This window comes from Trichomycterus rosablanca, chromosome 5 (assembly GCF_030014385.1).
Source record: "Trichomycterus rosablanca isolate fTriRos1 chromosome 5, fTriRos1.hap1, whole genome shotgun sequence".
NCBI lineage: Eukaryota > Metazoa > Chordata > Actinopteri > Siluriformes > Trichomycteridae > Trichomycterus > Trichomycterus rosablanca.
The window spans coordinates 33,357,100-33,374,150 of record NC_085992.1 but is presented as its reverse complement, the minus strand read 5'-3'; the positions used below and the strand labels follow the sequence as shown (position 1 = coordinate 33,374,150).

Sequence of the window (17,051 nt, the reverse complement as noted above, 5' to 3'; positions counted from 1 at the left end):
AAGCGTATATTGTTTGTTGGTGTTTTTTGCTGCGGTGTGTGTGTTTTTTCTATATAGGGGTGAAAGTATACTTAATACACTTTGGGGTTTCACCATGTTTGTGGACGTGTTACTTTGCTTGAAAATAATTTATTTCTGCATTTCTTGGGAACACCCATATCCATACCCCGGTAGGTACAGGTTACCCTAAAATTCTTTATGGTTCTCTGTGGCCCCTATTAGGTAGACAGTCACAAGTTACCCATTTAAAAATGATGTGACTCTGTGGGGAAGGTAAATGAAGGTTGGTTAACAACAAAGACTTGGGGCTAACTAATTACCTCACCATACTTAGAGTTTTTTTAATTTACAGATCCCACTAAATTACAAATGGGAAAAGAGTGTAAAATTTTACCCCACTTATTTCTTTCACCTCAAGCACTGAATTTTGTATTAAACACAATGTTGTAGAAGCCAGAATAGCTGAAAGAGACCAAGTTAACTAGCAGTCTTAATATGGATTATTTCTGTGCTGTTACAAATTGGATTCCCCTTCAGGTCACCATGTTTCTCATAAGCCCTTAATTTGCTGAACACAAATGACAAAATCCTACAATCAGTGAGCAATTAGAGATTGCCTGTAGTATTAGAGCGTGTAGATATTCAATATTTACAAATGCCTGTCAGATACCACTGTAGAACCTCACTGTGAGCCGAAGTACATTTTGGCCTGCAGTGTTTTTACAAACAAGTCGGCATTTCTCATTTGTTTTGCGTTCAGAGCTATTTTCTATTTCCCATGTGTTGTGTTGTGTTGTGTTAATAATAATGTAATGTCAATATTAAATGATTTTACCACAAATTACACTTATTCCACAGACAACAATCAATACTGTAATTAGGGGCTATAAGACTCATGAATTCAATGATTTAATAATTTCCAACATTTTATGCTAATATAAAACATTAGAACTACCCACCCATTATGCTGTCAAAACAGCTCTGACCTGATGAGACACCTGAAAGAGAACATCTCCAACACGTTCTTCAATTCTTAAGTTTATCGATACAGAGCATCCTGGTTCCACCTTTTCCATGGACAGGACTGAAGTCATGCAAAGCTAAAGAAACAGCCATTAATAAAGCAAAGAGGAGCCAGTCTGAAATTTGCAAAGGACCCCCCATTGAGTACAGAAGTAATATATTCTTCTTTAATGGGTCCAATTTTCAGTTTGTCCTAATGCCTGCTAAAATGGAGACCTGGAGAAGCATAGAAGCCACAGTGTTTCACACCCACTGTTAAATTTACTGAAGGATGATATGGAATCAGGCATATATGTAAACGACACATGAATCACACCATGTATAAAGTTCTGCTCTGACAATGACAACTCTCATGATGTTTTTTCAGCAGTGCACTGCTCCATGCCACTCAGCCGGGTCACTCAAAGCATGGATGGACAACCACCAGATCATGACTCTGACATGACCAGCCTGATCAGAGGCCCATTTAAAATTTCTGGAATGTGACAAAGAGGAAGATGGATGGTCATAAGCTTTCAAGCAAAGCTGAGCTGCTTCAATTCCTGCATGAATTTGAACATGAAGCCTACAGCAATGTGAAAAAGAAGTGGAGAACATGCCAAGACATGAAAGAATATAACCTATACCTAGAAACTGATAATTTTGCAGTGGTCTTTTTAATTTTCTACAGAGCTGTATATATTAAAAATGTAATGGCTGAAATATGTTCCAAAAACGTTGGGACAGGGGCATGCTGACCACTGTGGTATATCAGCTTCCCTTTGAACAATGTTCTGTAATTGTTTGGAAACTATGGACACCCATTTCTAAAGCTGTGAAAGAAAATCAGAAAATCATGGGCACATTAACTTAAAAGCACAGAAATTTTTTTACGTTCTTCAGATCTTTCAATAATGTCAAATTGTAGACTGTGAAAACCTGAAATTCCATGCAATCTAGCATTACAAAATGTTGTTCTTTAACTGTTCTCTCACAGTTTTTCCACAAAGTGCCGAAGTTCGACCCATTATAAGTGCTAATGTAATATTGAAGATCTTTTTGGTTCTATCTGCCCATTTCTCATTAAAAAGAGTATGATGAGTTCAAGTGCAATAAATACAGCACAGCGCTGTGAAGAACTATTTGCTCCTTACCCAAATTCTAATTTGACGCATTTGTTTCAGATCTTCCAACTAATATAAGGGTAAACACAAAATGCAGCTTTTATATGACCATTCTATTTATTTAAGATATAGATTTACTCAAAACCTATATCACCCATATGAAAAAGAAATTGCCTCCCTGAAAGTAATAACTGGTTGTGCCACTCTTAGCAGTAACAACTGCAATTTAATGCTTGCCTGTTCCAAGCTTTCTTTATTTGTGGATAATGGCTCTCACTATGGTTCACTGGAGTCCCAGAGCCCCAACTCTATCCAGATTGGTAGATTTTAATTATATGAAATCAATGATCTGCATCTGTATATGTGCTGCGATTGAGCACTTTCTAAACTGCTTCACATTTCCAGATAGGTTCTAAGTGATAAGTTCTGTCAGTTATCATGCCTGGGTGTGACTAGTGAAACGAAGTCCAATTGTCAATCCACTCATTCATTTTAATTGTACTTGGGTCACTGGTTGATTTGGTAGCTAAAAAGGCTTGCTTTTACACATGGGGCCAGGTAGGGCTAAACAGCGTTTTCCCTAAATATATAAAATCGTTGCTTTAAAACATTTGTGTTTGCTTGGGTTATCTTTGTCGAATATTAGTGTTTTACCGCTGCACCACCTGAACGCCCACAAATTTAAATTTTAATAAAGTTTTAAAATGCTAAATTGTCTACTGACACTTAAAAAATTGTTTTGTCAAAAGACACTACAGAAACTTAACTAAATAAAATTTACATCAAATACAGCTGTAACTCAAATAGAGGAAATTTATTTTCAATTTAGTCATCGACTTACTATTAGATTAGAAATAGGACAGTCTGAACCAGCGCTTTTTTTGTCACCCCTTATTTTCAAATGGTTGCATCACCTTTGATGGTGATGTGATGTAATGATCAATATTTTTTTGTAAATAATAAAATAATAAAAGCTCAATTAAATACTGGTGTTTGCTGTAGCAGAGCAAGATTAACAATTTTAGAACAACCCCTGTTGCTGTGATTCAAAAATAAACTCAAACCACATCCATCTGGTTTATTTTAGGACCTAGTGATAACATTCTGCCCAGATTACATTCAAACAATAACGCATCAACTATTACATTATCAGTCCCAAATTGTATCATTCGAACAAGGAACGTCAAACTCAATCATTCAAATATATTTACGCATAAAAAACACATACTGGAATGCAACACCTCAAATTTAATATTGTTAATGCTGAAAAATAAGGCAGCCTTACAAAGGTTTGATTGATTACATTCATTCAGTGGCTTCATGCCACCTACATGAAATGGTAGGATAAATTTTAATAAGTTAAAAAGTGTTCATTAGGCACTAATGCAGCAAGGCTGCTGGATAAGAGCACAAAGGCATTTTCATTCCTCCTCATTAAATAATTCAACACAGATTTGTTTTAAAAAGAACACTTCAAATATTATACAATCTTCAAGTACTTAACAATAGATATTCATGTTTGTTTGAGTCATTATTATTGAGTCATGCTTGAATAGCTCAGCTACATCATTAGGGTTTACTTGGGTAGATATAATTTGCTTGGCTGAACACGTGTAGTGAATTTGCCTTAGTGAACAAGCTGTTGAGGGGATTGGTAAACCTTAAGGTGTGTGTTAAGGATTCCTATTGCCCTTTCAAACATGCATTAGTTGGGGGTTTACAGCATTTTTAGTAAGCCCCTGTTAATATGTAGCTTTGGTTCAGGGCAGAGAGGCAAAATGAGAGAGAGAGAGGGAGAGAGAGAGAGAGAGAAATAAAAATGAGAGCAATCAGGCTGTTTTCAGACCACAAACTTGTTCTTGGTTGTTGATCCACTTTTACTGGCTGTATCGGCATGAGACTGATAACCAATAGTCATCTTCATAGGGATTCCCAAGCGTTCCTTATACACCCGCCTGTAAATACAGCCAAACACAATAAACAGTCACTACAGCAGCCCATATTTATTAAGTTACACTAAATGACCAAAAGTGTGTAAACATTCCTAGATACGAGATTTTTTTTTTGTGCTTTTTTTTTTCTCAATTTTCCTCCCAATCTAGTTGTATCCAATTACCCGATTGCATTACGCTTTCTCTCTGATCTCCACTGCTGATTTAAAAGAGTGAGACTTACACACGCCCCCTCCAACAAGTGTGCAGTAGTCGGCTGCATCTTTTCACCTGCACGAGGCGAGTTCATATGTAGATCAGCTTTGTGTACTGAGAGCCTGATCAACGCATTATTTCCTGACTCTGTGCAGGTGCCATCAATCAGCCAGCAGACGTCATAATTGCCTCAGTCCCTATCCGGCTTCCCACCCTGTATGAAAAACAAGCCAATCGTGGTTCATTCGAACCAGCGAGTGATAGCGTGTTTTACCGCTGCGCCACCTGAACGACCAGCAGGAATTTAGGCAAAACAATATTCATATGTCTTGTTTAACCTTTTAAGTATATTTGTGGAACTATCCCTCCATAAAGTAAAATGTTTGATGCCTCCAGTGTCTACTTTTACAACATAATGACCAAAATTATGAGCTGTATGGATGCTAAGGGGATAACTCGCTCTAGAACAAACTAGAACAAATTATGAAGCAGAGCACACAACAATGTTCAGAAACTGGTGTTATTTGGTTTGCAAATGTGCATATTCCTGAAATAGTACTTCTCAAAGGGTACATAAAATTTATCAGTACATTCAGTTTATGTCCCGATAGAAAAGCTCCAATCAGCCGCTATTGTGAAGAGGAAACACATCAAATGCAATCAATAAAAGTCCAGTTATTAATTAAGGAATGAAAAAACACAATTTATGTTAACCTATAGAATTGTATAGTGGACAGGAATGACATAGCATATACAAGCTATTAATATATGTTAATAGAATGATGACGTTCGATTTAAAGTTAAAGTTTAAAAAAAGAATTAAATCAGACTGCCAGACTGCTAAAGAAGTGCTATACTACCCACATTACAAACTGGAAATCCACCAGAAACACAGCTGTATCCAACTTATTACAGATATCCTAGTGCCAAACAGTAATCCGACCATGATTCAATGCTTTAAATTTTCATGAAAAGTTTATGAAGTGACCACTAAACTTTGTAGTAGTGTCTTGATGCACACTCAATAATCCAGGTACACAAATCCACAAAGTTAAATCAGTTCATCTGGACATAAAGTTTGGACTGAAGTAGTCACTTGGATGGATGAGTGACAAAACTTTTCTCATTTATATTTTTGGTATTTAGCAGACGCCTTTATCCAAAGCGACTTACAGTATAGTTACAGTATACAGTCTGAGCAATTGAAGGTTAAGGGCCTTGTTTAAAGGCCTAACAACAGCAACCTGGCAGTGGTGGGGCTTGAACCAGCGACCTTCTGACTGCTAGTCCAGTGCCTTAACCACTAGGCTACAACTGCCCTATAAACCATGAGTTGGCAGTGGTGGGATCTCCACACCAAATATTAACTAATTCAATGTTGTGGATTTGTTATAGTGGAAATGCATTCTCCCTATCCAATTAGTTAGTATGGCAAATGTGCTGACTTTGGTATGAAAGAAGCATAGAGCCCTGACCTCAACTCCATCCAGCACATTTAGGATAAATTGGAACACCATTTGTGAATTAAATCATTGCCCCAACCTCAGTGATACTTCCTCCAGATGTTTTCCAAAAATCTATAAGTAAGCCTATCTAGATGAGTGGATGCCGTTATAGCACCAAATGAGGGAACAACTCCATAAAAATGACCACGCTTATGTGTCTGATGCACATTATCACATGTATTTCTTACCCTATGTGCGTTACTGCTTCTTTGTTCTCATAATCAGATGTCCAGACAGCTATTTTATCTCCTTTTGTTCGGACGTTGACTACAGCACCACATACATCATCGCTGTAGTCATCGAAGGCCTCACCAATGAGGCAAAGCAGCTGAGACCAGACAGAAAACATGTGGAAAAACAAAGCAATAAACGGCTGCACATAAAATCGAGTTAAACAAACAGCTTCACCAAGATGCTTACAGTTTCCAGCCAAAAACGATCCAGGTCGAGTTTCCTTTGCTGCTTGTTTAAAGTAATAAGCCATCGGCCTCCTTTCCTATTTCTCTCATCTTCCCACATTGGTTCAATATCATCCTGCGATACAGAGACAAGCTTATGTAATTCTAACTGACATCAGGGCTAAGATTACACACACAAATGCACAATGTTTGTTTGTTTGTTTAATTCTATATGCCATGTCAGCTACTATGGCTATTATCATGGCTGAATACTTAAAAAATGGCTGTCTTTAAACATCAAAGTATGGGTAAATTTGCTTTCTGTTCTTGTGTGTATAGTGATGCACAATGTAAATATGAAACATTACAGCCAAAACACATTAAATCTCAGTTCTATTCAGACAAGCAGACATAAATATTTTATAGATGTGCAGAGACAACTGAGGGATAAACAAAAATAGGAGAACCAATGTATATGCAGGATGCATTAGAAATGACTACACAAAGAGAGATTATAGTGCTGCTGGAGTAAATGAACCATACATTACAAACACAAAAACACGTTAACAATTTAGTGTTGCTAGAAATGAGTTACAAGTTTATATGTGGGGTACACCAAGTGAACGGTAAAAGCCTGAATGCTTTACACCACAATGAGAGAAGCTGATTACTGTTATATTACATGGGGCAATTTTCTGGCATGGATTTGAGTTCACTTGTCCCCTTGAAGGGAAATGCTTGCTGCAAATGTATACTGATGACTGAGTAATCTATATGATGGAACAACTGTCCTAATGAGAGTGATGTCTTAAAGGATGACTCTGGCATGAGGAGTAACTGTAAGCTGGTGCCCAATGTTGGTTTGATTTGATTTTTAGCCTCTTTAAACATTATGAAATACACATTTAGCCTTCTGACTGACAGTGGATCACATTAGTACATTTAAATCATTTGTAGTTTGGGATTTGTATTAAATTTTTTGGTACACTCCTGTAGTAAGCTTCTCCACTTTTTTCGCCTTACTTGTGTATCAGCATTAAGCACAAATTCTGACAGATGCAACTTAAATGGTTAAGATTAAACAAATATAAATTTTATATAAAATTTTGCCTATTTTTAGCAATAGTTTGCATTGTGAAAACAGATTCAAATCTAGTTTAAAAGAAAAAAAAAAACAGATATTTAAAAGAAAAAGGGGGGGGGGGGGGGGTGACTGCATTAAAATAAATCAGTGATAAAAACTTAAAATTACAACACTCGCCTATCCAATTAGGGTCGCTGGAGCTTATCCAAGCTTTTCAATGGGCGCAAGGCACACAGTAACACCCTGGACCTGGCAGTCCATTGCAGGGCAGACACACATACACACATACACACACACACACACATTCACCTATAGGGCAATTCAGTGTCTCCAATTAACCTGACCATGTTTTTGGACTGTGGGAGGAAACCGGAGCTCCCGGAGGAAACCCACACAGACACGGGAAGAACATGCAAACTCCGCACAGAAAGGACCCGGACCACCCGGTCTGGGGATCGAACCCAGGACCTTCTTGCTGTGAGGCGACAGTGCTACCCACTGAGCCACCGTGCTGCCTATGAACAACACACATTCCCCCATAAAACAAAGGACCTTCAAAAAGTTTCCGCACTTTTATATTTTGGTTGGAAACGGTGAGGGTGGGAGGAGCAGTAATTGGTCATGTCTGAGAGATTGAGAGAGAGCTTATAGTCTGGATTTAAGCAAAAACATTTTTTGCTGATGGCATTAAAAAGTTGGTACAACGCTGGAAAAAATGCATTGGAAGGTGACTGTAGAAAAGTGATGTAATCATTTTGAAGAACCCTCGTAATTTCAATACCTGCAAAATAGCATTAAGTATAAAAAATTAAAGTTTACCTTAAAAAGAGAGTAATCACAACCTGACATCAAATTACTGGACAGCTGAATGTGGTTATAAAGCCTACAAAAAGAAAAGATTCATTATTTCAAAACAATCAGATATTTTTTTCTTGGACGTTAATCCCTGCATGTTGTGTATAATATATATCCTGTCTGTCTGAATATGTACCTGATGAAATATTCACTTTCTCTTTTGTTATTTATTAAAAACAGATATTTAAAGCATAATCCTATATTTTATCCAGTCGGGTGTCTACACAGACATTATTGGCTAGGTCTGGGATTTAGGGAATGGTCAAACAGCCTAGCCATTGGGAGGTGCACTTGTCGGAGCCCTCTCAGTGCTGGTCCCAACCCCAAATCAAAAAAAGAAGGGTTGTGTCAGGAGGGGCATCTGGCGTTTGTTTGTTTATTGGAATTACTGGTTACACAAGATTCATCAGTTCACAAGGTTATATCGAACACAGTCATGGACAATTTAGTATCTCCAATTCACCTCACTTGCATGTCTTTGGACTGTGGGAGGGAATCAGAGCTCCCGGAGGAAAACCACGCAGACACAGGGAGAACATGCAAACTAAACACAGAAAGGACCCGGACCGCCCCACCTGGGTATCGAACGCAGGACCTTCTTGCTGTGAGGCGACAGTGCTACCCACTGAGCCACCGGGCATCTGGCATAAAAACTGACAAATCATTCATGCAGAGCAGAATGATCCACTGTGATGACCCTTAAAAATGGTAATAGCTGAAAGGAAAAAAATGTATATGTATTTTTTAGTATGTGATTATTTCACTGTAGGCTACTCACATTCCCATGAGCCTTCAGAGTATCCACTGTTCTTTTAATCTCTTACAGCCTTTATCAACCATCACCTATAAGCTTCTTTATCTTTACAAACAAAAACTATGGCCATATATCTGAATAAAGATGCTTTCAAAGAATCTCAAGAACTTATGTTGTTGTGTATCCATAATGTACTGTGTATCCAATTTATTAAAGGCTGTTTGATGGCTGAATGAAGCTAAAAATGCATTGCTGCAGCTTCATTAACTGCCTTTTAAATGTACAATTGTCACACTGTCATTGAAGAAATAAATTTACCATGTGATAATGATTGATCTTAAATCACCACCACATGCCACTCCAGAGAAGGAAAAAAACACACCAATTCCACATTAATTTAGCCATCTAAATGTTAGAATACTTATAGAAAAGGCTTAAAGATACAGACATCAAACACTCAAATAGTGAGAGGAGGTTTAGAAAGTTTTTGGATCCATTTTAGCCATAAACTATTGTATAAATATTTAAAGGCACTGCATCTTCTAAAAGAGATAGGAATAAAATCTGCTCTGTGAATTACAGCTACGATCATGATCATAAAATGTCCATTCAATCTGGGCAAATAATCCTACTTCTGGCTGTGATTATTCTGCATAATGCATAAAGAAACTCTTACGCCCAAAAATCCTCTACTGTGTCAAACTTAGAAATCAGTCGCTGGTTTGCTTGCCATGTTTTGGCCTTGTCGTTTTTATAAAACCATAAAGTCCACCTGTAAACAGAGAAGACGTTAATTTTAAATCAAACAAGCATGTCAGATAAAAGGCTCATAACATGTCAAATAAACATGATGTGAATGTGAGCAACAAAATGTTATGTAGCTCATTGTAAACCTGTTTTGGAGTGGATGTTTGATGTAGCAGTCAGGGTTGACAATCTCCTGGCTTGTCTCCTCTGAATTCTCCTCTTCACTTTTAGATGGATTTGAGATGATTTCCTTACAGACAAAGAAGCCAAGAGTGGTTTATTAGGATCATTAGAATGGTTCTCTAAGGACTGTTTTTAAATATATCCACATTTGTGCTTAAATGATTCATCATATGAGTCATTCAGGCAGCTTTCTCCCAGCTATAAATTAGAAATGTAGAACTATTTGACCTGGTGTTGGTTCAATTATTTAAAGTGTATGTTTGCTTTTAGCGTAATACTTGAAGTAAATAGAAACAATAAGTTGCTGTTATTTCTACAGTTGTTTAAAACATTAAAGACATTCATATTCCACTTACACAAAAGGTTTATTAAGTACAGTTTTTTTTTTTTGTGTGTCCAATTGCCCTATTGCGTCACACTTCCTCTCCACTAATGCTGACCCCCGCTGTGATTTGAGGAGAACGAAGCTAACTCACCTCCCCTCTTACACGTGGGCAGCAGCCGTATGCATTTTGTCACCCACACTAGGCGAGTGCATATATGTGAATCAACCTTGTGCATGGAGAGACACACCCTGATCTGCACTCTTTTCCCGCCTCTGTGCAGGCACCATCCGCCATCAGCCAGCAGAGGTCATAATTGCATTAGTTATGAGAAAGTCCCTAGCTGGCTTAATACCCCAGACATACAGGGGTTGGACAAAATAACTGAAACACCTGTCATTTTAGTGTGGGAGGTTTCATGGCTAAATTGGACCAGTCTGGTGGCCAAGCTTCATTAATTGCACATTGCACCAGTAAGAGCAGAGTGTGAAGGTTCAATTAGCAGGGTAAGAGCACAGTTTTGCTCAAAATATTGCAATGCACACAACATTATGGGTGACATACCAGAGTTCAAAAGAGGACAAATTGTTGGTGCACGTCTTGCTGGTGCATCTGTGACCAAGACAGCAAGTCTTTGTGATGTATCAAGAGCCACGGTATCCAGGGTAATGTCAGCATACCACCAAGAAGGACAAACCACATCCAACAGGATTAACTGTGGACGCAAGAGGAAGCTGTCTGAAAGGGATGTTCGGGTGCTAACCCGGATTGTATCCAAAAAACATAAAACCACGGCTGCCCAAATCACGGCAGAATTAAATGTGCACCTCAACTCTCCTGTTTCCACCAGAACTGTCCGTCGGGAGCTCCACAGGGTCAATATACACGGCCGGGCTGCTATAGCCAAACCTTTGGTCACTCGTGCCAATGCCAAACGTCGGTTTCAATGGTGCAAGGAGCGCAAATCTTGGGCTGTGGACAATGTGAAACATGTATTGTTCTCTGATGAGTCCACCTTTACTGTTTTCCCCACATCCGTGAGAGTTACGGTGTGGAGAAGCCCCAAAGAAGCGTACCACCCAGACTGTTGCATGCCCAGAGTGAAGCATGGGGGTGGATCAGTGATGGTTTGGGCTGCCATATCATGGCATTCCCTTGGCCCAATACTTGTGCTAGATGGGCGCGTCACTGCCAAGGACTACCGAACCATTCTGGAGGACCATGTGCATCCAATGGCGGTGCCGTGTATCAGGATGACAATGCACCAATACACACAGCAAGACTGGTGAAAGATTGGTTTGATGAACATGAAAGTGAAGTTGAACATCTCCCATGGCCTGCACAGTCACCAGATCTAAATATTATTGAGCCACTTTGGGGTGTTTTGGAGAAGCGAGTCAGGAAACGTTTTCCTCCACCAGCATCACGTAGTGACCTGGCCACTATCCTGCAAGAAGAATGGCTTAAAATCCCTCTGACCACTGTGCAGGACTTGTATATGTCATTTCCAAGACGAATTGACGCTGTATTGGCCGCAAAAGGAGGCCCTACACCATACTAATAAATTATTGTGGTCTAAAACCAGGTGTTTCAGTTATTTTGTCCAACCCCTGTACATGAACAACAGGCAATCGTTGTTCACGTGGCCACTCAGCCCAGCCGGATGGCAGAGCTGAGATTCGATGTATTCGAAATCCCAGCTCTGGTGTGCTAGCGTGTGTTTTTACCGCTGCACCACCTGAGCGGCATTAAATTACATTTTTAACCTACATTTGACTTTTAATTATATTAACTCTTAATAATATTTTAACTGAAATACAACATGGTGTAATCTAGTTGTTCGCAATTTTTTATGCTGATTTTCGTTTTTGTGCTAATGTAATAAAGTATACTAATAATAGACCTATAGCATAGAAGTATAGGTTGCATTTCTATGCGTCACAGGCTACAGCACTAGTACATACCAGCTTGTGTTTAATCAAAGTGCAGTACAGTAAATGTTAGACTATGACACCATAATGGTATAAAATTTAAATAATAAATTGTACCAGGCTTAATTAGTGTGTTCTGTTTGTTACTATTGCAGCTAAGTTCTATGATTAACAACTACACAACCACAACATTAAAACCACACTCACTGTCCATTTTATCAGCTCCACTTATCATATAGAAGCACTTTGTAGTTCTACAATTACTGACTGTAGTCCATGTGTTTCTCTACATACCTTTTTAACCTGTTTTTACCCTGTTCTTCAATGGTCAGGACCCCCACAGAGCAGGTATTATTTAGGTGGTGGATCATTCTCAGCACTGCAGTGACACTGACATGGTGGTGGTGTGTTAGTGTGTGTTGTGCTGGTAAAAGTGGATCAGACACAGCAGAGCTGCTGGAGTTTTTAAACACCTCACTGTCACTGCTGGACTGAGAATAGCCCACCAACCAAGTATGTAGAGAAACAGATGGACTACAGTCAGTAAATGTAGAACTAGAAAGTGCTTCTATATGGTAAGTGGAGCTGATAAAATGGACAGTGAGTGTAGAAACAAGGAGGTGGTCATAATGTCTGATCGGTGAATATACCAAGAAATTTGTAATTGTGCATGGCAAAGTATAACTGCTAAGAATTTTTATGTGTTTGAAGGAACTTAGAAAAAGTACCTCTGCAAAACAAAAGCACCGGAAATTTCCATCTTCCTGTATAGGGGCTGGTTAGTAAAGCCGTGCAAGTGGGTGTAAGTTGAGCTTCAACTAGGGCTGTCGCGCTAACCGCAATTTTGAAATACCGCGGTATAGATCAGCCAACCGCAGGGCATGCCAAGCAACCGCAACACCGCGATGTTCCCGTTTTTTCTTTTTTTTTTTTTGTTGCAAAGTCCATCTTGTTTTACGCTTACATTCGGGCGTAATAAATGTTAAATAAGTTCATAATGAAAATGAGCTAAGAGCGTCATTTTCCCGCAACCTGTTCGCATCCGTTGCTGCCGAGTGTCAGGCTTTGTGTTTTAAATGGAAACAATGGCAACATTAATTATAGGCAAGTTTAATAATGATCAAATTGAGTTCACACTCAATAAAATACTTGTAATTTAGACTATATTCAGACCTTAAAAAAGCCTTGGCGAACTAAAACACTTAATGACAGTTAATATGGCATTGCAGCCTGCAAATATTCTCTTGCTGGCTTGCTGGAATGATTTAAATGTATTTTTTCATTGAATAAAAATGTATTGAAACGAATACATAACTTGAAATGTAGTATATATTGTTATGTTAATTATACCTACTAAATAGATGGTTAATAGTGGCGCGACAACCAGGCTAGATTTCCTCTGCTCTCTAAAGTCGCATGCAGGTACAGTACGTGTGTATTAGTGTAACGAGCACACACACCATCAGAGAGAGTTTTAGTGCCGCCGGGAACATCGCTACCCCACTCAGATCATCTCTGGAACCACATCAGGTGAACATGTTGGGTTTTCTAGAGCGCATGATAACGCAGGTTTAAGGTCTTACAAACTTTATTCTTTATTCTATTTTTTTTATCATATTTTGATTAGATGTGCATTTATTTTATTTATAAGTATTGTTATCATTTTCTTTTTTGGTTCCAAAACAGTATACCTGGTTAGAGTAAACAGTGTAAGAATTATTTCTACCGTCAAGTCATTTGCTTGCAGACAGTGACAAGATTATCTTATGATTACAAACATTAAAATGAATTTCTGCATATCAAAACCAAAACAACTACTCAGCTAGAAGCAGAACCTTAACATTTTGACTAAATAGCCCACCCATAGTTTAATGTAACAGAATTATGAGAAAATATCCACCATAAATAAGAAGCTGCTGGAACACAGATATCGCTCTCCATGGTCAGGTGAACTTAGAGACTTAGAGGCTTAGAGACTGCCGCACAAAAAAGAAGCCCCTGCTCTTGTTGTGTCTTTGTCCACATGATCAGCAATACATTTAAGCTATAAGGTGCTATAAGCCAAGCTATAAGCTACATTTAAGCTATAAGGTGCTATAAGCCAAGCTATGAACTACATTTAAGCTATAAGGTGCTATAAGCCAAGCTATAAACTACATTTAAGCTATAAGGTGCTATAAGCCAAGCTATGAACTACATTTAAGCTATAAGATGCTATAAACCAAGCTATAAACCACATTTAAGCTATAAGGTGCTATAAGCCAAGCTATGAACCACATTTAAGCTATAAGGTGCTATAAGCCAAGCTATGAACTACATTTAAGCTATAATGTGCTATAAGCCAAGCTATAAACTACATTTAAGCTATAATGTGCTATAAGCCAAGCTATAAACTACTTTTAAGAGATAAGGTACTATAAGCCAAGCTATGAACTACATTTAAGCTATAAGGTGCTATAAGCCAAGCTATAAACTACATTTAAGCTATAAGGTGCTATAAGCCAAGCTATGAACTACATTTAAGCTATAAGGTGCTATAAACCAAGCTATAAACTACATTTAAGCTATAAGGTGCTATAAGCCAAGCTATGAACCACATTTAAGCTATAAGGTGCTATAAGCCAAGCTATGAACTACATTTAAGCTATAAGGTGCTATAAGCCAAGCTATAAACTACATTTAAGCTATAATGTGCTATAAGCCAAGCTATAAACTACATTTAAGCTATAATGTGCTATAAGCCAAGCTATAAACTACTTTTAAGAGATAAGGTGCTGTAAGCCAAGCTATAAACTACATTTAAGCTATAATGTGCTATAAGCTAAGCTATAAACTACATTTAAGCTATAATGTGCTATAAGCCAAGCTATAAACTACTTTTAAGAGATAAGGTGCTGTAAGCCAAGCTATAAACTACATTTAAGCTATAATGTGCTATAAGCTAAGCTATAAACTACATTTAAGCTATAATGTGCTATAAGCTAAGCTATAAACTACATTTAAGCTATAATGTGCTATAAGCTAAGCTATAAGCTACATTTAAGCTATAATGTGCTATAAGCTAAGCTATAAGCTACATTTAAGCTATAATGTGCTATAAGCTACATTTAAGCTATAATGTGCTATAAGCTAAGCTATAAACTACATTTAAGCTATAAGGTGCTGATTTTTGAGCAGGGGCTTCTTTTTGTGTTGCGGTCTCTAAGCCAATATCAATGTGAAGATCGCTTGACTGTGGGCAGTGTCGACTGTGTATCAGTATTTTCAGTGGTCCTTGGATTATATTTGACCATAAGGACAGATTTCATTTTAGCATATGAAGAAACGTAGGGTTTTCTTGTTTCATGAACGTAATTGTTTTAGTTAAACTAGCCCTTATATAGCCTTTATGTGGGCACATATGAGTCACATGCTGTATTTAAACACTTACTAACAAGAAATTATGAGGTCATTCATAAAGTTGTATGACAGACATAGAACTAATTCATAAGCTAAGTTAAATATAAATAATGTAAGTCAACCCAGCATATATATATTTTTAAAAACCTACAATAAAAATGTGTTTTGAACACAAAAGGTGGTTTAATAATTCAGTCATTGACAAATAACATTTTGAATTTGAACTTAAGGTTAGTAATGAACATCCAGCTACATTTATATTTCAATAATAAATACAATAACAACTCAACAGCTAAAACTAAACTAAAACCAGTCCCATAACAACACTTTGCTTATGTTTGAGCTTTTACTCTTTATATAAACTAATATGGTGACATTAATATAAGTGCAGTGAAGTTTTTAGGAGACTTTTACCAAGCTAACTTGGATGTCGTGGCAGCCAATGATACGAGTAAAAGCCACTCACAGCTGTCAGATCACTTTAAAACCTAGTATATTCTGTATTTTAACAAAATAAACAGTGTTTCAGTCAACATGTACAACACACCACTTTATTATAAAAAACAGGTAGGAACGCTGCTAGCTAGCTAACTAACTTTATACCATAATGTGACTTTATAAGTCGATATTAACTACACCTCCCTAAAATGAACAGCATACACTAACATAATATTACATAAATATAATACTACCATATTTTTAACAGCTACATTTAAGATAAAAATAAACACGTGAACTAGCGATTAGCTTTAGCAAGCCTCTCTAGTTACACGGATTCTCAAAACAAACCGGATACACTAGTGTCAGTCCAACTTGTTATACAGCAGTAAGTAACTTCAAAGATCCCCCATTCAAACATGTCGATCAAGTGGACCGACATGTATTATAGCCGTTAATCTGGGTTTATTCTGAAGTAAATTCATCTACAGTCGTGTTTTTACTCCGCAACCAATCTGTGATTCATAATTTGTAATAAAAACGACTCTTAATATAAAAGCATCTACTCACCGGCTCCACAGTCGCCATTTTCCATGACTTAATCACACAGGCCTCATCTGGAACATTCAGGCTACGGCCGAAACTGCATACTAGTGTACTACGTAGTATGCTCACATAAAGGGGCCATACTGTTTTCACACACTGTTTAGTACACGAGTATGCTGTTTTGGACGTTCCTATTGGTCAAAGCCACTACTGTCTGTAGTGAGAGTTTACACAAAGTTGGATTTACTGTTTAAAAATCTAAATATTACAAAAACACAGGACTTTATTTCTGCATATAAATCACTATTAATATTTAATAATTGATGGACATAAAACATGGTTTAAAGTAAAATAAAACAGCATTCATAATACAGCTACTGTACAATATATTCATTAGAAAATGTTATAACACATATAGTAACACATAAATCAGGTGTCATGCCAACGTACATAAAATCAGATGTAAACAAACCCATTTATCATGCAAACGTGGACAATTCCCAGTGTGTTTGTCCACCCTTAATCCCTAAATGAGCTACTTAAGTGTGTATTAAATACAACTTATGAACTTATAGGTAATATTATATGTGTTAGCAAATACTTTTCTCCCAGACT

General features: G+C 37.5%; 1 protein-coding gene across 3 annotated transcripts; it reads right to left on the bottom strand.

Annotated features, from left to right (window-relative positions):
- Window positions 1–3,189: 3,189 nt before the first annotated feature.
- Window positions 3,190–16,536, bottom strand: eif4eb (eukaryotic translation initiation factor 4eb). Of its 3 annotated transcripts, none has more exons than XM_062995072.1 (7): window positions 16,461–16,536; window positions 9,763–9,866; window positions 9,546–9,641; window positions 8,080–8,143; window positions 6,199–6,312; window positions 5,967–6,106; window positions 3,190–4,081 (listed from the first exon to the last, which is right to left on the bottom strand). In XM_062995072.1, exons 1-7 carry the CDS (start codon window positions 16,476–16,478, stop codon window positions 3,967–3,969), a joined length of 651 nt encoding a protein of 216 aa, XP_062851142.1. In that variant the 5' UTR covers window positions 16,479–16,536; the 3' UTR covers window positions 3,190–3,966. The 3 variants fall into 3 exon arrangements, with proteins under 3 accessions (XP_062851142.1, XP_062851141.1, XP_062851143.1); XM_062995071.1 differs by lacking the exon at window positions 16,461–16,536 and adding an exon at window positions 13,514–13,579; XM_062995073.1 differs by lacking the exons at window positions 9,546–9,641; window positions 16,461–16,536 and adding an exon at window positions 13,514–13,579.
- Between the last annotated feature and the right edge of the window lie 515 nt (window positions 16,537–17,051).